We start from the raw sequence: 22146 nt of genomic DNA, 5'->3' as shown, positions 1-22146 counted from the left end.
CGGGCCTGCGCCCCAGAAGCCTGGTCAACCTTCGCCACCTTTCCACTCACCTTGTCACACGTCCCATACTGGCAGCCACTCCGTCACGAGTACGTAGTCGTCTCTTTGTGTGTTTGAATAGCGTGCCATGAACTATCATAAGAGGGCACTGTAGCCCTAAATTTTTAATAATTATTTTGTGTACCGGTACCTTTTTATTTTTTCCCCATTCATTTTTGTCGCCACTGACGGACGAGAGGGTTTTTGTTTTGTTTAGAATATAAGTTTTAGTATGTAAGTTAAAGACGTTGCTGGGCGGACCCGAGCGGACCCGAACACGAACGAAATTGACATGTATATATAATTTAATTAATTAATAACTCTAGGTTAAATAGTAATATAGCCTGTTGGGAGAACGTGTATTAATTTTATTTCTTTATATATGATTACAAGACACTTAATCGGAAAGGCGTAACGGTAAACTGGGAAGGCGGGAAGGCGTCATGTTGCTTCGAGGGAGCCCGGCGCTCGGCCAGTTCCACGCCACCAATGACGGAGGTAAGACGCTGCCTTCTGCACCTGAGGACTTCACTCTTCACTCCTTGTTCGCTGAGTATTAATTCCATTTTCTGCTTAATTCTTTCAAATCTCTTTCACATATCCCCGGGGCCTGCCTCAGTCGGGGCACTGTTCAACGTAATCATTTTTGAACTCTTTACGAGACTTTTCATTTTCTAAATAATTGCTTGTGCATGCCACGTGCGTGGGCCTTATTCCTGCGTTCCGATTAGATGCCTGGGATATTGGAGACGCACCTCATTAGACCGTGTATGGGAGTATGAGCACGTATTAAACGTCTTAATTCTAATTGTCTCCTTGTATTTTTTTGCACCCACCACATGGCGACCTATACCTCATGAGCAGGCGTGTGGGACGCCCGGAGAGCCCACTATTACTTGCTATACCATAAGCATGCCCGACTCTGAGACTGGGTCAGGTCTGAGTGTACTACGGGAGTTAACCGAGGGTCCAGTCTTGCCTCACACGGGCGACGTCACGCCCTGAGATGGAGGTTAGCTGGGTCCACGTGCCCTGCCACGTGGTGGCACCCATTACCAATCAACAATGTAGCGACCCTCTCAAAACCCGAACCGCGACATTATGTTTTCTTACTTAATGTTAAAATTAATTTTGCTGTTTAGCTAAATATTATATTTTTGTTGATCTAATATTTACAGTACCTTATCCTAAAGCTGAGGCAGAGTTACCTTTGCACAAAAAAATACAAAAAGCAGTTTTTCCATACCTGAAATGTTTTTTGATAATTTTGTTTAGGCATATTGCATTAAAAGAACTATTAAGAGTTCTGGAGATATTAGTTTAGGGTAGTTATACTTAAAAAATGGTAATACCAAAATAATTGTTTATTAAGTTAGGTTAGCTACACGACAACTATAGTGAAAATTATTTAAATGTTTAGGTTAGCAACATAAATAATATGTTAAAATATGTTAAACTGTTTCTTAAGTTGTATTAGCAATAATAACAAAAAACTATTAACGAACAGATTAACCCAATGTATCATATCATTTTGAAAATAGTATATTATTAAATCGTTTGATACATTATTTTTTAATGTTCAACTTGTAGAGGAATGACAAAAGTATAGCAAGCTCATACTACCATTCAGTTCAAGTCTCACATTGACGCCAACCGTCGGTGCTCCCTCTGGATCGCACAGGCCGTTACGTTCCAACAACACTTACTCGTAAGTGCAACGAACACGCCCGAGCGTGATGTGCGCCGCGATGAACACCAAGTCGACTACAGCGCCCGGCCGGGTGTGGCAATGCGCTAATGTATAGTTAAATCAGTAATACTTCTTTTTAAAAAAACCAAATTAATAACAATTAAAAGATACTGTAATAATGTGAAAATGATGTGCAGTTGTTAAATAATCATGTAATGTCAAATATATCTTTTAAGTCCAAAACTGGTCGGGGCTGTTTTCCCGCGCTACACACATCTTGGCGCGAGGTCGCGCGGCGCCCTCGCGCCAGTTGCTTTCGCGAGATCACAGGGGTCGGTCGCTCCGCGAACACAGAGCCTACAGTTTTCGCGCCATGTCCAGGTCATCGCAATAGTTGTAAGTTTATCATATATTTTTCATTTAGCTCTGCGCCCGACCCCATTCAGTCGTACGTCTTTACGTGTGGCTCTTAACATAATTTATTTTAATCCCAACAGGGATATTTCAACATTCTAAGTAATTTTTCACGCCTTAAGCATTAGGACCGCGGACTTGGTTCATACTCAGTTTCCAGGCTTCGACGCCAGTGAATCGGTGTTTGTTCAGGGCTTCTAGCCAGCCTCGAGTGTCATGTATTAACTCTTTAATATACGTGTCTTCAATATAGCAGATTTTAACTTTGTCATACGTATTTGCAATCTAACCACATGCCGTGTCCTGCATTTGTCCTCGGCCCCCTTGTGCGTTTGCTACATGCTCATCCCTGAAACAAACATGACTGCCCCGACACTGCAGAGTATTTTTTACCTAATCTCTATGCGTAAGCTAGTATCCTGTAAGATGGTGATGCACCCGGCACCAATAGATGGCGCATGCTGCAGAATGTAAATAAGTGGGATTCATTGTGTCATTACTCAGGGAAGGAGCGGGCTTCCGCTCGTGTTGGGAGCATCCCGAGAGTCAGAAATTAGCATGTGATCAGGACAGTCAGTGACATATTATAGAACATGCTGCAAAGGCTAAATCTGTAAATATTGACTGTAATGATAATGTAACCGACTTGTATATAAGCTTGGCTTATACTGCACCAGTCAGAGATTCTTACCCCAGAGACATCTGAGGAAATACAGCAGGAATATAGAACTGGTGTACTTACTGTCTCACTCTCTCTCTCTCCTTTTTCATCCTCCGAAGCAGCCTTCGCTGGAGCGGCCCTTGGGATTGTGCTCTAGCATCCCTCTTCCCCTGGATTAGGGATGGACATCGATGTTTTTTCCGATGTAATGCTTCGATCAGTTGCATCGATGTTAATACAATGTATTGAGAAATACATGCATCGATGTTTCTAAAACATCGATTGTTTTCGCAATGACATGTCTAGGCCTTAAAGAAAACTAGGTAAGTACAACGAAAAATATGTATTAAAATTCACAACCACACAGCCAACACAGCTTTATTTTCTTTACATATTCCAATATTTTTTTTCAATACCTACTATGTAAAAACAAAAGTTTACTTAATATTTTTTTCCCTTTAATTGGTTTCTTTGCTCAGTCAAAACTAGCCCTGCCTGTGAAAAGAGTCCTTCTGAAGGGACAGATGTGCCAACAATTGTTATATACTTAAACACTATTTTGTACAGCTTTGAGAATTGTATTTTATAATCCCTCCAGATTTCTAACAGATTTTCGTTCAGTCTTCCAACTGGAGTTCTGAGATAAACTGAAAGTTCGTCAGACAAAACATCTTCAGATTTGTCAACTTTCCAGTTATGATGCACTAACTTATGATGATCACTCCATAATGAAAAGGTCTGTTCATTTTTATCGGACTTGTCAGAATCGGATTCAGTTTCTTCACTGCTTTGCAAATTCTTTTTCATTAAATCTTTAATTTTCGATACAGCAAACGAACAAGCTATCGCATCATTGAAGTGCATCTTTTTAAACCGTGTATCTAAATTACTTGCGATAGCAAGAGAAGTCACATGTTCTATTGGATCCATTATTTTATTTATTTCATTAATAGCAAGTTTCTGCACCTCTTTCGCTACAGGATATCCTATAACGGCTGAAGTTATTTTAGAGAGCATGCAGCGAACTGAGGGAATAATTTTACTACTTGTGCAGTATTTATCATCCGAAATTTCTTTTGTAGCTGCCTCCAAGGGTCGCAGTACCACGATGACAGATGATACAGTAGATATTATAAAAATCTTTGTAACATGCAATATGTACTGTTCCAACAAGTGTCTACGCTTTGTATTAATTTTGTCCCAGCAGGAGATTCCAGTCGCAGCAGTAGCTTTACGCAACTCATCACTAGCAATGCAACTCTGTTTGAACCAAGTTACTATTGTTTTTACTTTAGAAACAATGTTTCTCCACTCAGTACATATCATTGTGCTCTCAGCCACCAAATTCAAAGTATGAACGAAACATGGGATGTGTTAACTTCTACCGAACACTAAGTAGACCGCCTTTACTATATTCGCTGCGTTGCCAGTAACAACAGCTGTCACATTCTCATGATCTATTTTCCAGTCTTGACAAGCCTTTAACAGAATTTCAGCAAGATAATCTGATGTATGTCTTTCATCCAATTCGTACACGCCTAAAGTGACCGAATATAGTTCAATGTGCCGTCACCCGACCTATGTGAAAGGCCCGGGGGGTACCTGACGGGTGCTACGGGCGTCGCGGTGCTCTTGTCCGGAGGGGCGCCAGGCTAGTGGACTGCTAGGCCGTTGATGTTGGGTCGTGGGTACTCTGCCCCCGCGTGCCCCGCCAGGTACACGGCTTGAATCTACCCTGAATGGTTCTCTCTTGACTGTGAAGGCCGCTCGGCCGTGTGGGGGACGGGAGACTCCGGAAAATTAGCATACACGAGTTGGTGAGAATTACCTTTAATCTAGTCCCGCTACAAAACACTCTCACCAACACTTGGCGACGTCTAGCCGTTACACGATTAACACAGAAAAAACAACGCTACTCGACATTAATGGTTACCACGGCAGTCTCGCGGGACGCGGGTCGATGCTCGCTGGAGACGGCCAGCGCCGAACATTAACGGGTGCAGGGGGTGCTCTATGAGCGGGCTCCTAAATTCGGCGAAACACTTACGTGTGTGCAGCCGGCAGGCATATGCACGGCGTCCTTAAATAAAAACACTTTCGCTGGAGTCGGCCAGTACCGTACGTTTTGTGCTACGATACGTATCGCGGTATCACACTTAAGACGGTCGGGATAGGGCCGGCTCCGCAAAATACGCGCCGAGTCGACGTGGGCAGCGGTTAATTAACAAAAGGTTTTAAATTTAAAGATTTAGTACAGAATAAAAAGTAATAAAATGAAAGAAACTTGGATGCTGCCCACGGACACTCGTCTGTTCCCGGCGCGGAGTGGTTCGAGACTGCCGGACATGGCCGCCTCGCAAGGAAGAGAAACTTTCTCTTCTTTGTGAGTCGGCGTCAAAAAACATATATTAATTTAATTTACTATATTACCAGTTAAAACATGTTCCAGGTGCCCAATTAAAATGTAGCACCTGGTAATTGGGTGCTTAAGGCTTAACAATAGTTTTAATGTATTTAATTATTTAAAATGTGACATCAAGTTGGCGACTGTTTTTATAAACATATTGTCTCACTGTGAGCTGTAATAGTTGGATTTCTTCTAATCTGACACGATCCTAGTCACGGACATTTTAATTACGGCCAGTGGCCGCGGTGACTTTTAATAAGGTTTGTTGTCTATTGGGGTCACGCCCGGGACGCTCGCCTGACTCAATCCGGCTGGGCAAGGGGCGCACTCCGAAAACGGGATACGGTACTGGCGGTGCGGAGCACGGGCTTAAAGGCCATGGTCGGTACGACGTCAAATGCCCCCCCCAGTGGAAGCCCGTCTCCGCCCCGTGTTCCCGCTCCCGCGGTAAGACGACCCCCTAGCTCAGCCGGCACACTTCGACACGCGATCCCATAGCGCGTGGCGCCTTAGCGCCCGTAGCACATGGAGTGTCGGCGCAAGCAGACTCTCCTCTGTCGCTGCGTGGGCAGCTGGGCCGGGAGGCGGCGCCGCGGCGCATGAAGTGTCGGCGCAGGCAGACGCCGCCTCGGTCGCTGCGTGGGCAGCTGGGCCGGGAGGCGGCACCGCGGCACATGAAGTGCTGGCGCAGGCGGACGCCGCCTCGGTCGCTGCGTGGGCAGCTGGGCCGGGAGGCGGCGCCGCGGCGCATGAGGTGCTGGCGCAGGCGGACGCCGCCTCGGTCGCTGAGTGGGCAGCTGGGCCGGGAGGCGGCGCCGCGGCACATGAGGTGTTGGCGCAGGCGGACGCCACCTCGGTCGCTGCGTGGGCAGCTGGGCCGGGAGGCGGCGCCGCGGCCCATGAGGTGCTGGCACAGGCGGACGCCGCCTCGGTCGCTGCGTGGGCAGCTGGGCCGGGAGGCGGCGACGCGGCACATGAGGTGCTGGCGCAGGCGGACGCCGCCTCGGTCGCTGCGTGGGCAGCTGGGCCGGGAGGCGGCGCCGCGGCGCATGAGGTGCTGGCGCAGGCGGACGCCGCCTCGGTCGCTGCGTGGGCAGCTGGGCCGGGAGGCAGCGCCGCGGCACATGAGGTGTTGGCGCAGGCGGACGCCGCCTCGGTCGCTGCGTGGGCAGCTGGGCCGGGAGGCGGCGCCGCGGCGCATGAGGTGATGGCGCAGGCGGTCGCCGCCTCGGTCGCTGCGTGGGCAGCTAAGCCGGGAGGCGGCGCCGTGGCGCATGAGGTGCTGGCGCAGGCGGACCCAGCCTCGGTCGCTGCGTGGGCAGCTGGGCCGGGAGGCGGCGCCGCGGCACATGAGGTGTTGGCGCAGGCGGACGCCGCCTCGATCGCTGCGTGGGCAGCTGGGCCTGGAGGCGGCGCCGGGGCGCATGAGGTGCTGGCGCAGGCGGACGCCGCCTCGGTCGCTGCGTGGGCAGCTGGGCCGGGAGGCGGCGCCGCGGCGCATGAGGTGCTGTCGCAGGCGGACGCCGCCTCGGTCGCTGCGTGGGCAGCTAAGCCGGGAGGCGGCGCCGCGGCGCATGAGGTGCTGGCGCAGGCAGACGCCGCCTCGGTCACTGCGTGGGCAGCTGGGCCGGGAGGTGGCGCCGCGGCGCATGGAGTGTCGGCGCAGGCGGACGCCGCCTCGGTCGCTGCGTGGGCAGCTTTGCCGGGAGGCGGCGCCGTGGCGCATGAGGTGCTGGCGCAGGCGGACGCCGCCTCGGTCGCTGCGTGGGCAGCTGGGCCGGGAGGCGGCGCCGCGGCACATGAGGTGTTGGCGCAGGCGGACGCCGCCTCGGTAGCTGCGTGGGCAGCTGGGCCGGGAGGTGGCGCCGCGGCACATGAGGTGCTGGCGCAGGCGGACGCCGCCTCGGTCGCTGCGTGGGCAGCTAAGCCGGGAGGCGGCGCCGCGGCGCATGGAGTGTCGGCGCAGGCGGACGCCGCCTCGGTCGCTGCGGGGGCAGCTGGGCCGGGAGGCGGCGCCGCGGCGCATGGAGTGTCGGCGCAGGCGGACGCCGCTTTGGTCGCTGCGTGGGCAGCTTTGCCGGAAGGCGGCGCCGCGGCGCAGTTGGTGCTGGCGCAGGCGGATGCCGCCTCGATCGCTGCGTGGGCAGCTGGGCCGGGAGGCGGCTCCGCGGCACATGAGGTGTTGGCGCAGGCGGACGCCGCCTCGGTCGCTGCGTGGGCAGCTGGGCCAGGAGGCGGCGCCGCGGCACATGAGGTGCTGGCACAGGCGGACGCCGCCTCGGTCGCTGCGTGGGCAGCTGGGCCGGGAGGCGGCGCCGCGGCACATGAGGTGCTGGCGCAGGCGGACGCCGCCTCGGTCGCTGCGTGGGCAGCTAAGCCGGGTGGCGGCGCCGCGGCGCATGGAGTGTCGGCGCAGGCGGACGCCGCGTCGGTCGCTGCGGGGGCAGCTGGGCCGGGAGGCGGCACAGCGGCGCATGAGGTGCTGGCGTAGGCGGACGCCGCCTCGGTCGCTGCGTGGGCAGCTGGGCCGGGAGGCGGTGCCGCGGCTTCGGTCGCTGCGTGGGCAGCTGGGCCGGGAGGCGGCACCGCGGCGAATGCAGTGATGGCGCAGGCGGACGCCGCCTCGGTCGCTGCGTGGGCAGCTGGGCCGGGAGGCGGCGACGCGGCACATGAGGTGTTGGCGCAGGTGGACGCCGCCTCGGTCGCTGCGTGGGCAGCTAGGCCGGGATGCGGCGCCGCGGCGCATGAGGTGCCGGCGCAGGCGGACGCCGAGTCGGTCGCTGCGTGGGCAGCTGGGCCGGGAGGCGGCGCCGCGGCACATGAGGTGTTGGCGCAGGCGGACGCCGCCTCGGTTTCTGCGTGGGCAGCTGGGCCAGGAGGCGGCGCCGCGGCGCATGAGGTGCTGGCGCAGGCGGACGCCGCCTCGGTCGCTGCGTGGGCAGCTGGGCCGGGAGGCAGCGCCGCGGCACATGAGGTGTTGGCGCAGGCGGACGCCGCCTCGGTTTCTGCGTGGGCAGCTGGGCCAGGAGGCGGCGCCGCGGCGCATGAGGTGCTGGCGCAGGCGGACGCCGCCTCGGTCGCTGCGTGGGCAGCTGGGCCGGGAGGCAGCGCCGCGGCACATGAGGTGTTGGCGCAGGCGGACGCCGCCTCGGTCGCTGCGTGGGCAGCTGGGCCGGGAGGCGGCGCCGCGGCGCATGAGGTGATGGCGCAGGCGGTCGCCGCCTCGGTCGCTGCGTGGGCAGCTAAGCCAGGAGGCGGCGCCGCGGCGCATGAGGTGCTGGCGCAGGCGGACCCTGCCTCGGTCGCTGTGTGGGCAGCTGGGCCGGGAGGCGGCGCCGCGGCACATGAGGTGTTGGCGCAGGCGGACGCCGCCTCGATCGCTGTGTGGGCAGGTGGGCCGGGAGGCGGCGCCGGGGCGCATGAGGTGCTGGCTCAGGCGGACGCCGCCTCGGTCGCTGCGTGGACAGCTGGGCCGGGAGGCGGCTCCGCGGCGCATGAGGTGCTGGCGCAGGCGGACGCCGCCTCGGTCGCTGCGTGGGCAGCTGGGCCGGGATACGGCGCCGCGGCGCATGAGGTGCTGGCGCAGGCGGACTCCGCCTCGGTCGCTGCGTGGGCAGCTAGGCCGGGAGGCAGCGACGCGGCACATGAGGTGTTGGCGCAGGCGGACGCCGCCTCGGTCGCTGCGTGGGCAGCTGGGCCGGGAGGCGGCACCGCGGCGCATGAGGTTCTGGCGCAGGCGGACGCCGCCTCGGTCGCTGCATGGGCAGCTGGGACGGGAGGCGACGCCGCGGCGCATGAGGTGCTGGCGCAGGCGGTCGCCGCCTTGGTAGCTGCGTGGGCAGCTAAGCCGGGAGGCGGCGCCGCGGCGCATGAGGTGCTGGCGCAGGCAGACGCCGCCTCGGTCACTGCGTGGGCAGCTGGGCCGGGAGGTGGCGCCGCGGCGCATGGAGTGTCGGCGCAGGCGGACCCCGCCTCGGTCGCTGCGTGGGCAGCTTTGCCGGGAGGCGGCGCCGCGGCGCATGAGGTGCTGGCGCAGGCGGACGCCGCCTCGGTCGCTGCGTGGGCAGCTGGGCCGGGAGGCGGCGCCGCGGCACATGAGGTGTTGGCGCAGGCGGACGCCGCCTCGGTAGCTGCGTGGGCAGCTGGGCCGGGATGTGGCGCCGCGGCACATGAGGTGCTGGCGCAGGCGGACGCCGCCTCGGTCGCTGCGTGGGCAGCTGGGCTGGGAGGCGGCGCCGCGGCACATGAGGTGCTGGCGCAGGCGGACGCCGCCTCGGTCGCTGCGTGGGCAGCTAAGCCGGGAGGCGGCGCCGCGGCGCATGGAGTGTCGGCGCAGGCGGACGCCGCCTCGGTCGCTGCGGGGGCAGCTGGGCCGGGAGGCGGCGCCGCGGCACATGAGGTGTTGGCGCAGGCGGACGCCGCCTCGATCGCTGTGTGGGCAGCTGGGCCGGGAGGCGGCGCCGGGGCGCATGAGGTGCTGGCTCAGGCGGACGCCGCCTCGGTCGCTGCGTGGACAGCTGGGCCGGGAGGCGGCGCCGCGGCGCATGAGGTGCTGGCGCAGGCGGACGCCGCCTCGGTCGCTGCGTGGGCAGCTGGGCCGGGAGGCGGCGCCGCGGCGCATGAGGTGCTGGCGCAGGCGGACGCCGCCTCGGTCGCTGCGTGGGCAGCTGGGCCGGGAGGCGGCGCCGCGGCGCATGAGGTGCTGGCGCAGGCGGACTCCGCCTCGGTCGCTGCGTGGGCAGCTAGGCCGGGAGGCGGCGACGCGGCACATGAGGTGTTGGCGCAGGCGGACGCCGCCTCGGTCGCTGCGTGGGCAGCTAGGCCGGGATGCGGCGCCGCGGCGCATGAGGTGCTGGCGCAGGCGGACGCCGAGTCGGTCGCTGCGTGGGCAGCTGGGCCGGGAGGCGGCGCCGCGGCACATGAGGTGTTGGTGCAGGCGGACGCCGCCTCGGTCTCTGCGTGGGCAGCTGGGCGGGGAGGCGGCGCCGCGGCGCATGAGGTGCTGGCGCAGGCGGACGCCGCCTCGATCGCTGCGTGGGCAGCTGGGCCGGGAGGCGGCGCCGCGGCGCATGAGGTGCTGGCGCAGGCGGACGCCGCCTCGGTCGCTGCGTGGGCAGCTGGGCCGGGAGGCGGCGCCGCGGCGCATGAGGTGCTGGCGCAGGCGGACGCCGCCTCGGTCGCTGCGTGGGCAGCTGGGCCGGGAGGCGGCGCCGCGGCGCATGAGGTGCTGGCGCAGGCGGACTCCGCCTCGGTCGCTGCGTGGGCAGCTAGGCCGGGAGGCGGCGACGCGGCACATGAGGTGTTGGCGCAGGCGGACGCCGCCTCGGTCGCTGCGTGGGCAGCTAGGCCGGGATGCGGCGCCGCGGCGCATGAGGTGCTGGCGCAGGCGGACGCCGAGTCGGTCGCTGCGTGGGCAGCTGGGCCGGGAGGCGGCGCCGCGGCACATGAGGTGTTGGTGCAGGCGGACGCCGCCTCGGTCTCTGCGTGGGCAGCTGGGCGGGGAGGCGGCGCCGCGGCGCATGAGGTGCTGGCGCAGGCGGACGCCGCCTCGATCGCTGCGTGGGCAGCTGGGCCGGGAGGCGGCGCCGCGGCACATGAAGTGCTGGCGCAGGAAGACGCCGCCTCGGTCGCTGCGTGGGCAGCTGGGCCGGGAGGCGACGCCGCGGCGCATGAGGTGCTGGCGCAGGCGGTCGCCGCCTTGGTAGCTGCGTGGGCAGCTAAGCCGGGAGGCGGCGCCGCGGCGCATGAGGTGCTGGCACAGGCGAACGCCGCCTCGGTCACTGCGTGGGCAGCTGGGCCGGGAGGCGGCGCCGCGGCGCATGAGGTGCTGGCGCAGGCGGACGCCGCCTCGGTCGCTGCGTGGGCAGCTGGGCCAAGAGGCCGCGCCGCGGCGCATGGAGTGTCGGCGCAGGCGGACGCCGCCTCGGTCGCTGCGTGGGCAGCTTTGCCGGGAGGCGGCGCCGCAGCGCATGAGGTGCTGGCGCAGGCGGACGCCGCCTCGGTCGCTGCGTGGGCAGCTGGGCCGGGAGGCGGCGCCGCGGCACATGAGGTGTTGGCGCAGGCGGACGCCGCCTCGGTCGCTGCGTGGGCAGCTGGGCCGGGAGGGGGCGCCGCGGCACATGAGGTGCTGGCGCAGGCGGACTCCGCCTCGGTCGCTGCGTGGGCAGCTGGGCCGGGAGGCGGCGCCGCGGCACATGAGGTGCTGGCGCAGGCGGACGCCGCCTCGGTCGCTGCGTGGGCAGCTGGGCCGGGAGGCGGCGCCGCGGCACATGAGGTGTTGGTGCAGGCGGACGCCGCCTCGGTCGCTGCGTGGGCAGCTGGGCGGGGAGGCGGCGCCGCGGCGCATGAGGTGCTGGCGCAGGCGGACGCCGCCTCGGTCGCTGCGTGGGCAGCTGGGCCGGGAGGCGGCACCGCGGCGCATGAGGTTCTGGCGCAGGCGGACGCCGCCTCGGTCGCTGCATGGGCAGCTGGGACGGGAGGCGACGCCGCGGCGCATGAGGTGCTGGCGCAGGCGGTCGCCGCCTTGGTAGCTGCGTGGGCAGCTAAGCCGGGAGGCGGCGCCGCGGCGCATGAGGTGCTGGCGCAGGCAGACGCCGCCTCGGTCACTGCGTGGGCAGCTGGGCTGGGAGGTGGCGCCGCGGCGCATGGAGTGTCGGCGCAGGCGGACCCCGCCTCGGTCGCTGCGTGGGCAGCTTTGCCGGGAGGCGGCGCCGCGGCGCATGAGGTGCTGGCGCAGGCGGACGCCGCCTCGGTCGCTGCGTGGGCAGCTGGGCCGGGAGGCGGCGCCGCGGCACATGAGGTGTTGGCGCAGGCGGACGCCGCCTCGGTAGCTGCGTGGGCAGCTGGGCCGGGATGTGGCGCCACGGCACATGAGGTGCTGGCGCAGGCGGACGCCGCCTCGGTCGCTGCGTGGGCAGCTGGGCTGGGAGGCGGCGCCGCGGCACATGAGGTGCTGGCGCAGGCGGACGCCGCCTCGGTCGCTGCGTGGGCAGCTAAGCCGGGAGGCGGCGCCGCGGCGCATGGAGTGTCGGCGCAGGCGGACGCCGCCTCGGTCGCTGCGGGGGCAGCTGGGCCGGGAGGCGGCGCCGCGGCACATGAGGTGTTGGCGCAGGCGGACGCCGCCTCGATCGCTGTGTGGGCAGCTGGGCCGGGAGGCGGCGCCGGGGCGCATGAGGTGCTGGCTCAGGCGGACGCCGCCTCGGTCGCTGCGTGGACAGCTGGGCCGGGAGGCGGCGCCGCGGCGCATGAGGTGCTGGCGCAGGCGGACGCCGCCTCGGTCGCTGCGTGGGCAGCTGGGCCGGGAGGCGGCGCCGCGGCGCATGAGGTGCTGGCGCAGGCGGACGCCGCCTCGGTCGCTGCGTGGGCAGCTGGGCCGGGAGGCGGCGCCGCGGCGCATGAGGTGCTGGCGCAGGCGGACTCCGCCTCGGTCGCTGCGTGGGCAGCTAGGCCGGGAGGCGGCGACGCGGCACATGAGGCGTTGGCGCAGGCGGACGCCGCCTCGGTCGCTGCGTGGGCAGCTAGGCCGGGATGCGGCGCCGCGGCGCATGAGGTGCTGGCGCAGGCGGACGCCGAGTCGGTCGCTGCGTGGGCAGCTGGGCCGGCAGGCGGCGCCGCGGCACATGAGGTGTTGGTGCAGGCGGACGCCGCCTCGGTCTCTGCGTGGGCAGCTGGGCGGGGAGGCGGCGCCGCGGCGCATGAGGTGCTGGCGCAGGCGGACGCCGCCTCGATCGCTGCGTGGGCAGCTGGGCCGGGAGGCGGCGCCGCGGCGCATGAGGTGCTGGCGCAGGCGGACGCCGCCTCGGTCGCTGCGTGGGCAGCTGGGCCGGGAGGCGACGCCGCGGCGCATGAGGTGCTGGCGCAGGCGGTCGCCGCCTTGGTAGCTGCGTGGGCAGCTAAGCCGGGAGGCGGCGCCGCGGCGCATGAGGTGCTGGCACAGGCGAACGCCGCCTCGGTCACTGCGTGGGCAGCTGGGCCGGGAGGCGGCGCCGCGGCGCATGAGGTGCTGGCGCAGGCGGACGCCGCCTCGGTCGCTGCGTGGGCAGCTGGGCCGGGAGGCGGCGCCGCGGCGCATGGAGTGTCGGCGCAGGCGGACGCCGCCTCGGTCGCTGCGTGGGCAGCTTTGCCGGGAGGCGGCGCCGCAGCGCATGAGGTGCTGGCGCAGGCGGACGCCGCCTCGGTCGCTGCGTGGGCAGCTGGGCCGGGAGGCGGCGCCGCGGCACATGAGGTGTGGGCGCAGGCGGACGCCGCCTCGGTCGCTGCGTGGGCAGCTGGGCCGGGAGGGGGCGCCGCGGCACATGAGGTGCTGGCGCAGGCGGACGCCGCCTCGGTCGCTGCGTGGGCAGCTGGGCCGGGAGGCGGCGCCGCGGCACATGAGGTGCTGGCGCAGGCGGACGCCGCCTCGGTCGCTGCGTGGGCAGCTTAGCCGGGAGGCGGCGCCGCGGCGCATGGAGTGTCGGCGCAGGCGGACGCCGCCTCGGTCGCTGCGGGGGCAGCTGGGCCGGGAGGCGGCGCCGCGGCGCATGGAGTGTCGGCGCAGGCGGACGCCGCCTCGGTCGCTGTGTGGGCAGCTGGGTCGGGAGGCGGCGCCGCGGCGCATGGAGTGTCGGCGCAGGTGGACGCCGCCTCGGTCGCTGCGTGGGCAGCTGGGCCGGGAGGCGGCGCCGCGGCGCATGGAGTGTCAGTTTAGGTGTACGCCGCCTCGGTCGCTGCGTGGGCAGCTGGGCCGGGAGGTGGCACCGCGGCGAATGCGGTGCTGGCGCAGGCGGACGCGGCCTCGGTCGCTGCGTGGGCAGCTGGGCCGGGAGGCGGCGCCGCGTAACATGAGGTGTTGGCGCAGGCTGACGCCGCCTCGGTCGCTGCGTGGGCAGCTAGGCCGGGAGGCGGCGCCGCGGCGCATGAGGTGCTGGCGCAGGTGGACGCCGTTTCGGTCGCTGCGTGGGCAGCTGGGCCGGGAGGCGGCGCCGCGGCGCATGAGGTGCTGGCGCAGGCGGACGCCGCCTCGGTCGCTGCGTGGGAAGCTGGGCCGGGATGCGGCGGCGCGGCGCATGGAGTGTCGGCGCAGGTGGACGCCGCCTCGGTCGCTGCGTGGGCAGCTGGGCCGGGAGGCGGCGCCGAGGCGCATGGAGTGTCGGCGCAGGCGGACGCCGCCTCGGTCGCTGCGTGGGCAGCTGGGCCGGGAGGCGGCGCCGCGGCGCATGGAGTGTCGGTTTAGGTGTACGCCGCCTCGGTCGCTGCATGGGCAGCTGGGCCGGGAGGCGGCACCGCGGCACATGAGGTGCTGGCGCAGGCGGACGCCGCCTCGGTCGCTGCGTGGGCAGCTGGGCCGGGAGGCGAGGCCGCGGCGCATGTAGTGTCGGCGCAGGCGGACGCCGCCTCGGTCGCTGCGTGGGCAGCTGGGCCGGGAGGCAGCGCCGCGGCGCATGGAGTGTCGGCGCAGGCGGACGCCGGCTCGGTCGCTGCGTGGGCAGCTGGGCCGGGAGGCGGCGCCGCGGCGCATGAGGTGCTGGCACAGGCGGACGCCGCCTAGGTCGCTGCGTGGGCAGCTGGGCCGGGTGGCGGCGCAGCGGCGCATGGAGTGTTGGCGCAGGCGGACGCCGCCTGGGTCGCTGCGTGGGCAGCTGGGCCTGGAGGCGGCACCGCGGCGCATGCGGTGCTGGCGCAGGCGGACGCCGCCTCGGTCGCCGCGTGGGCAGCTGGGCCGGGAGGCGGCGCCGCGGCGCGTGATGTGTGGGGCGGCGTGACGAGACTTCCCAGGACGTACTCGGCCAGGTGGGCCGGGGGTCGGCGCTCCCGTCGGGGGCGCTCTCGTGGGCTATCTCCGCGGGGCTCGTCGAACCTTGCTTTCTGTAGGGCTGGCGTTCCCGCTCGGGTATCAGCGCCGGGCTGGGTTAGCTCCGCCCCGGGGTGGTGTTCAGGACGAACTCCCGCAGCCTCGCGGGTCTGCGTCGTGTCCGACGGGGAGGTCCAGCCCCCTCCTCGCGCGGTTGTGTGACGGTGACGCGGAAGGTTGCGTCGGCAAGGGAGGCCGCGTGCCCCCAACCACCTCTGGTCGGGCTCGGGGGCGATACCTCTTCGTCCTCGTCTGGGTCAGATATGATGGGTTCGGTGTCAGGGGTCGCTCTGGCAGGGTCGTCGGAGTCGTCCGTCGCGACTTCTGTCACCCGGCACCTGGCGTGGCGGGGCCGGCCACTTCTCCGCCGGCGTGGCGTGGTGTGAGTCTCTGTAGGTGCCTTATGCCGCGGGGGCGGCTCGCTCTCGGGGGCCTCCCCTCGTGGCGCGGTTTCTGCGGGACAGGGTGCCTCGCCGGGGTCGTGGGGCTGCGTCTGTGTCCAGTTCCCCGTCGCTGAGGTACTCGGGCTCGTCTGGAGCGGTGTCCTCGGCTTCCTCTCGCTGTTGCCTCAGTCCTCCAGGAGGGAGTGTATCAAGGGGGATGTCTGGTCCGTCTGCCGTGTCCCCATGTTCTGGTTCGGTCGGGAGTGGTTCCCCGGGGGTCGCCGCCACTCGCAGGTGGTCCCGGTGGATCTTCTGCACGCGGCGGCCGCCCAAGTCCACCATGTAGGATGTCGCCCAAAGGCGCCGCGTCACGGTGTAGGGCCCCTCCCAGCGAGGAGCGAGTCCGGCGCAGTAATTGTGCGGCGCTGCCGACAGGGGGTACGCTCGGGCGTACACCCGATCGCCGGCCCTTGGTTGTGCCGGGGGTCGCGCTGTCTGGGGCGTGATTCCCTGACTGTAGCGGGCTTGTCTTGCGCGTGCCGCATCGTGCTCCTGGGTTCGTCGCTCGTCGCGCTCCTCCGGTTGCTCTCCTGGGTGCGGTGCGCCGTGTGTTGCCAGCTCGCCGGGCAGCAGCAGGTTACGCCCCTGGATCATCTCGGCTGGGGTCATCCCAGTGGCCGCGTTCACGCGCCACCGGACGCAGAACAGTGCGTCGGCGACGTGGCGGTCCCACTGGGTGTGGTCCTCCCCTAGGCGCAGCCGCAGTTGAGTTTTCAGATCCTGATTCCTGCGATCAGGCGGATTGGCCCTGGGGTGGTATGAGGGTGTGGTGTGGTGGATGATGTGTGCCTCTTGGCACCACCCTCTCCACCGGGCCCCCAGGAACTGGCTGCCGTTGTCCGTCATGACGGAATCCGGGTAGCCGAACCGAGTGAGGAACTCGCGCGTCAGGACTTCGATGATGTTGGCCGCCCGTGCGTTGCCGCAGGGGTAGGCTTCTGTCCAGCGGGTGAACATGTCGGTCACGACCACTAGGAAGCGCTTACCCCGCGGCGAGCGGGGGTACGGCCCCATCACGTCCAGCGCGAGCGTCTGGAACGGTGTTGACGGCTGGCGAGGCTGCTGTTGTTGTGTACCGTCTCCTCGGCGGGCCTTGCGGCGCTGGCAGGTCTCACACTCCCGGACGTAGACCCGGACATCCCGGTTCACCCCCGGCCAGTGGTAGTACCGGCAGACGGCTCTCCGGGTCTGGTCCGAGCCTGGGTGTCCGGCGAGGTCATGATCGTGGTAGAATCGCAGTGTTGCCTCGCGCGCTTCGGGTGGGACGTAGGTCTTCCACTCGTCCTCTTCCCCCGGCGGTCTGGTCATGACCCGGTCGCCCCGGAGATGCCAGGCGGGGTGGTCTCCTCCGCGCGCTGCCTCGCGGCGCCGGTCGGCGTCCGGCGAGCGGCGCTGGGCCGTGAGGAGCGCCGCTCTAGATCGGCCTCGGTACTGGGGGGGTCTTCGGTCCCCTCTACGCCGAGCGTGAGGCGGGTGCAGGTAGGGTGTCCGTCGGCAGTCGTGCTGGTGTGGGATGGAGTTAGGATTTTGTCCCACTCCTCCTCGTCCAGCACCTCCCGTCTGCCGTCTGGCTCGCGCGAGAGCAGGTCGGGGTGCTGATTTTCCGCGCCTGGCACGTGCTCGACCGTAAAGTCGAACGACTGTAGGAGCAGCGCCCAGCGAATCAGCTTCCCCTTCCTCCCCTGCATGGTGTGGAGCCAGGTGAGGCAGCGGTTGTCGGTGCGGAGGGTGAAATGCCTGCCCTCCAGGTGTGGACGGTATTTCTTCACGGCCCACACCACCGCCAAGCACTCCTGTTCATTGCTGTGGTACCGCCTCTCCGCCGCGCCGAACTTCGCGCTGGCGTAGTCCACCACTTGCCGTTCTCCGTGGTCGTTCACCTGGTACAGCACGGCTCCGGTTCCCAGGGCGCTGGCGTCCGTCTGGAGGACGAGTGGGCGCTCGGGGTCGATGCGGGCCAGTGTGTGGCACAGGGTGAACGCGCTCTTGACGGCCTCGAATGCCGTCTGGGCGGGCGAGCCCCAGTGGTAGCGGACTTGGGGCGACAACAGGTCCGTCAGAGGCGCGATGACTTGTGAAAAATTCGGAATATAGTTCCGAAGCCAGTTCAGCAGCCCGATGAAGCGCTGCAGTTGCTTCCGGGTGCGTGGGACTTCTGCCATCGCGATCTGCTGGAGGTGTCCTAGTTGGGGGCGGTTCCCCTCCGCGTTGACCACGTGGCCCAGGAAGTCGACCTCGGCGGCTCCTAGATGACATTTGGCTGGGTTGGCTGTCAGGTGGTTTGTGGTCAACCGCTCCATCACCAAGGCCAGATGGCGGCAGTGGTCCTCCCAGGTGTCTGAGTATACTATGACGTCGTCCAGGTATGCTAGGGCGAACTGTCCGATGTAGCCCTCCAGCACACGGGTCATCATGCACTGGAAGGTGGACGGGGCGCACTTTAGGCCGAACGGCATGGCTCTGAACTGGAACCTCCGTCCGTCTGGCACCGTGAACGCCGTCTTCTCCCGGTCCCCGCGTCGTATGGGCACTTGCCAGTACCTGGACTTCAGGTCCAAGGTGCTGAAGACCTGGGCCCTTCCCAAGCCTGCTACGGCGGCCTCGACGCTAATCTGGGGGGGCGGGGCGCTGACGGTCACGGCATTTAACGGCCGGAAGTCCACACAGAATCTGCTTGTCCCGTCTTTCTTGTTGGCCAGCACAATGCACGCATTGTACCGACTGTGGGACGGCTCGATGACTCCGTCGTGCAGCATCTCGTCCACCTGCTCCCGGATGATTCGCTGCTCGCGAAACCCGTAGCCGCGGGGCGGGTCGAACACTGGGTCATCAGTCAGGGTGGGGATGCAGTGTTCAGTGACGGTGGTCCGCCTCAAGGTTCCGTCCACGGCAAACACTTCGGGTCGGGCGGCGAGGACCTTGTTTACCTCAGCCTGGTAGGAGGGGGGGACGTCGTGGCGCACGTCCGCCAGGGTCAGCACCGCGTCCTGTCGAGGGGGCGTCTGTCCTAGCGCGTACACCACGTACCTCTCAGCTCTTCCCAGGTTGAGGCGGGGGGGTCCTAGCTCCAAGACCGCATCTTGCTGGACCAACCAGGGGAGTCCTAGCACCACCTCCTCACACAAGTCTTGCACGACTACTGCGGACACACTACTGTTCAATTCCTGCGTACTCACCACGATCTCAGCATGCCCCAGCATCCGCCCGGTGTGTGTGGTGGTTGCCAGGCGCAGCTCGCCGCTGCCCGGAAACAACGCGCCTGCGGGCACGAACGCGGGGCGTACGAACACGTCGCTCGCTCCGGTGTCGACGAGCGCGGCAGCTGGCCGGCCGTTCACCTCCACGGGGATGCGGAACAGGTTGTCCCGCGGGCGGCCCAGCTGTCCCAAGGTCGGGAGGGCGCGCACCCCGTAAGGCGCGGGGTTGATGGTCTGTGCGGGGGGAGGGGGCTCTAATCCCGGTCCCCCCGGGGGCCGTTTCCCGACTGGGCCGGGCTGGTGCGCTGTGGCGGAGGTGGTACCACGTGCGTCTCCTGGCGCGGCGGTGTGGCGGGTCGCGCCGCCCCGAATCCCCGCGGGCACTCGCTGTGCCAGTGACGTTCGCCACGCGGGCATCCCAAGCGACACAGGGGGACTTGCTCGCGTGCTCCGGCATCCCGCGGTCGCTCCGCTCGCCATGTTGGCGGCGCCTCGATGGCTCGTAGTCCTCGGTGTTGGTGTGAGGGTGAGTCCCGTAGTGCGGTGTTCCGCCGGGCTTCTGGTGGGCTGTCACCCCCCTTGAGTGCTCGTGGTCGGGCCGCGCTTGCAGGCTCCCTGGAAGTTGCGTTCCGTCTCGCGTGCTTCCTGCACGTACTCCGCTACACCGCCGGTGTGGCAGCGACGCAGGAAGGGCTGCAGCTCGTCCCTCACTAAGCCCGTGATGATGGGCAGTGCCCTGGACAGGGGAGTTCCGGGCGAGATGCGGCGAAACAATTGTAGTTTAGTGGCGATGAACGCCTCCACTGCCTCGCTGTCCTTCTGCCGAGCCCCATAGAATGAGGCGGAACACTCGACAGGGGAGATCCTGTGTCGAACCGGTGTCGGAACGTGTCCGTAAACTCGCCCCATGGCATGGCAAACCGGCCCCACATGCTCCACCAGCTCCGAGCGGTCCCTCGCAGCTGCTCGCTGACACGCTCTGCCCACTCCGATTGGTGCGTCCGGCACCCGGTCAGCCGCGCCTCGCACTGCGTCAGGAATTCCCCTGGGTCCTCGTGCGGGGCTCCGGCGAATTCTGGCAAAGTCGCTCTGCGGGGTGGCAGGGCTCGTGCCAGGTCTTCCAGGCCAGGCCACACGCACTTGGCCTCGGTGATGTCCAGCGCGCGCGTCGCGTGGACAGGGTGCGAGCTCCAGTCGGTGGCGTGGGTGGTTGGGGGGGCGGTGATGGCTGGGGTGGTACGGCTCGGTAGGGGTGTGTGGTCCATCGGTGGTGCTCGCGCCTGTAATTCCGTCTCCGTGATGTCGTGCCACGGTTCTATGAGCGCTTCGACCTTGATTGCCGGCAAGTTGTAATCAGGTGCGCATTTACATGTCTGTAGAGGGTTCGCTTTCCCCGTTACCAGGTCCCTGCCCTGTGGCCAGTAGCAGACTCGACAGGTGTTCATCTTGAGTCTGTCTGCCATTGCGTCGTACGGCGCGTCGGTGTTGACAGTCGCTTCGTGCGCGCACGTGGCTCTGTTTACAAACAGACTCCCGATGAAGGCAGAGTGGTGAGGGGGGTTGGCGCGCGCGCTGATTCGTGCCGCTGGCCGAGAGGCGCCCGGACAGCCGCACAAAAGGGAGAGCCGAGACTGGCCACTGCGAAGGGGGGATGCGGATAGCCGTGTGTAGCGGCGGCCGAGAGCGCCCGGACAGCCGCACAAAGCGGAGAGCGTGAGGATGTGAAGGTGGGTTGGGGGGGGGGGGGGTGTGCGGGCGAGGATGTTCGCTGAAGGCCCAAAGGGGAGGGGTGGGGGTGAAAGTGAAAGTTGGCGAGGGTCGGCGCGGGCGTTGACGCGCGCTTCCGGGTGGTCCCTTTGTCGCTGCTCCTCTGTGCGCCAAATTCCACTGCGCGCGTCCAAAATGGCCGTCTTCTTACCCTTTGTCTGATTTTCGGCTGTAGTTATGCCCTACGCAAGGGCGCCATTTGCCGTCACCCGACCTATGTGAAAGGCCCGGGGGGTACCTGACGGGCGCTACGGGCGTCGCGGTGCTCTTGTCCGGAGGGGCGCCAGGCTTGCGGACTGCTAGGCCGTTGATGTTGTGTCGTGGGTACTCTGCCCCCGCGTGCCCTGCCAGGTACACGGCTTGAATCTACCCTGAATGGTTCTCTCTTGACTGTGAAGGCCGCTCGGCCGTGTGGGGGACGGGAGACTCCGGAAAATTAGCATACATGAGTTGGTGAGAATTACCTTTAATCTAGTCCCGCTACAAAACACTCTCACCAACACTTGGCGACGTCTAGCCGTTACACGATTAACACAGAAAAAACAACGCTACTCGACATTAATGGTTACCACGGCAGTCTCGCGGGACGCGGGTCGATGCTCGCTGGAGACGGCCAGCGCCGAACATTAACGGGTGCAGGGGGTGCTCTATGAGCGGGCTCCTAAATTCGGCGAAACACTTACGTGTGTGCAGCCGGCAGGCATATGCACGGCGTCCTTAAATAAAAACACTTTCGCTGGAGTCGGCCAGTACCGTACGTTTTGTGCTACAATACGTATCGCGGTATCACACTTAAGACGGTCGGGATAGACCCGGCTCCGCAAAATACGCGCTGATCTACGTGGGCAGCGGTGAATTAACAAAAGGTTTTAAATTTAAAGATTTAGTACAGAATAAAAAGTAATAAAATGAAAGAAACTTGGATGCTGCCCACGGACACACGTCTGTTCCCGGCGCGGAGTGGTTCGAGACTGCCGGACATGGCCGCCTCGCAAGGAAGAGAAACTTTCTCTTCTTTGTGAGTCGGCGTCAAAAAACATATATTAATTTAATTTACTATATTACCAATTAAAACATGTTCCAGGTGCCCAATTAAAATGTAGCACCTGGTAATTGGGTGCTTAAGGCTTAACAATAGTTTTAATGTATTTAATTATTTAAAATGTGACATCAAGTTGGCGACTGTATTTATCAACATATTGTCTCACTGTGAGCTGTAATAGTTGGATTTCTTCTAATCTGACACGATCCTAGTCACTCACATTTTAATTACGGCCAGTGGCCGCGGTGACTTTTAATAAGGTTTGTTGTCTATTGGGGTCACGCCCGGGACGCTCGCCTGACTCAATCCGGCTGGGCAAGCGGCGCGCTCCGAAAACGGGATACGGTACTGGCGGTGCGGAGCACGGGCTTAAAGGCCATGGTCGGTACGACGTCAAATGTCTATTCCGAAATGCGCTGTGATACCCAAAAAAACTTTTCATGTTTAAGATATCCGACCAAATATCCGTTGTTAAGGTTACCATATGTCTTCTATAGAGGACAGCATTTTTTTTAAATTGTTTCTGAAATTGCTTCATATTTTTCGTCCAGCCAGCATCTTAGAGTTGTTCAACTCGGGAGTTTATATTGAGGAGCAACTGTTTTCATTAGAGTTCTGAAGCCTTCGTTTTCAATAATTGAGAAAGGCTGATGGTCG

At 64.0% G+C, this 22146-nt stretch overlaps 1 protein-coding gene across 1 annotated transcript; it reads left to right on the top strand.

Moving 5' to 3' along the window:
• Positions 1-482: 482 nt before the first annotated feature.
• On the top strand, positions 483-15426 carry LOC134536547 (glycine-rich protein 1-like). Its single transcript, XM_063376281.1, has 8 exons — positions 483-537; positions 7284-7390; positions 7898-7960; positions 8573-8603; positions 9954-10060; positions 10898-10987; positions 13073-13170; positions 15231-15426. The coding sequence occupies exons 1-8, from the start codon at positions 483-485 to the stop codon at positions 15424-15426; spliced, it is 747 nt and encodes a 248-aa protein (XP_063232351.1).
• The last annotated feature ends 6720 nt before the right edge of the window (positions 15427-22146 follow it).

Source organism: Bacillus rossius, chromosome 11 (assembly GCF_032445375.1).
Source record: "Bacillus rossius redtenbacheri isolate Brsri chromosome 11, Brsri_v3, whole genome shotgun sequence".
NCBI classification, from domain to species: Eukaryota; Metazoa; Arthropoda; class Insecta; order Phasmatodea; family Bacillidae; genus Bacillus; species Bacillus rossius.
This window is presented reverse-complemented; position numbering and strand designations above follow the sequence as displayed.

Excerpts from the sequence above, each read along its gene's own strand:
- LOC134536547 (XM_063376281.1), top strand. The coding sequence starts at position 483 with ATGTTGCTTCGAGGGAGCCCGGCGCTCGGCCAGTTCCACGCCACCAAT. Across the intron at positions 8,604-9,953 it reads CTCGATCGCTGTGTGGGCAG|CTAGGCCGGGAGGCGGCGAC; the intron begins GTGGGCCGGGAG and ends CTGCGTGGGCAG. Across the intron at positions 13,171-15,230 it reads AACGCCGCCTCGGTCACTGC|GGAGGCCGCGTGCCCCCAAC; the intron begins GTGGGCAGCTGG and ends TGCGTCGGCAAG.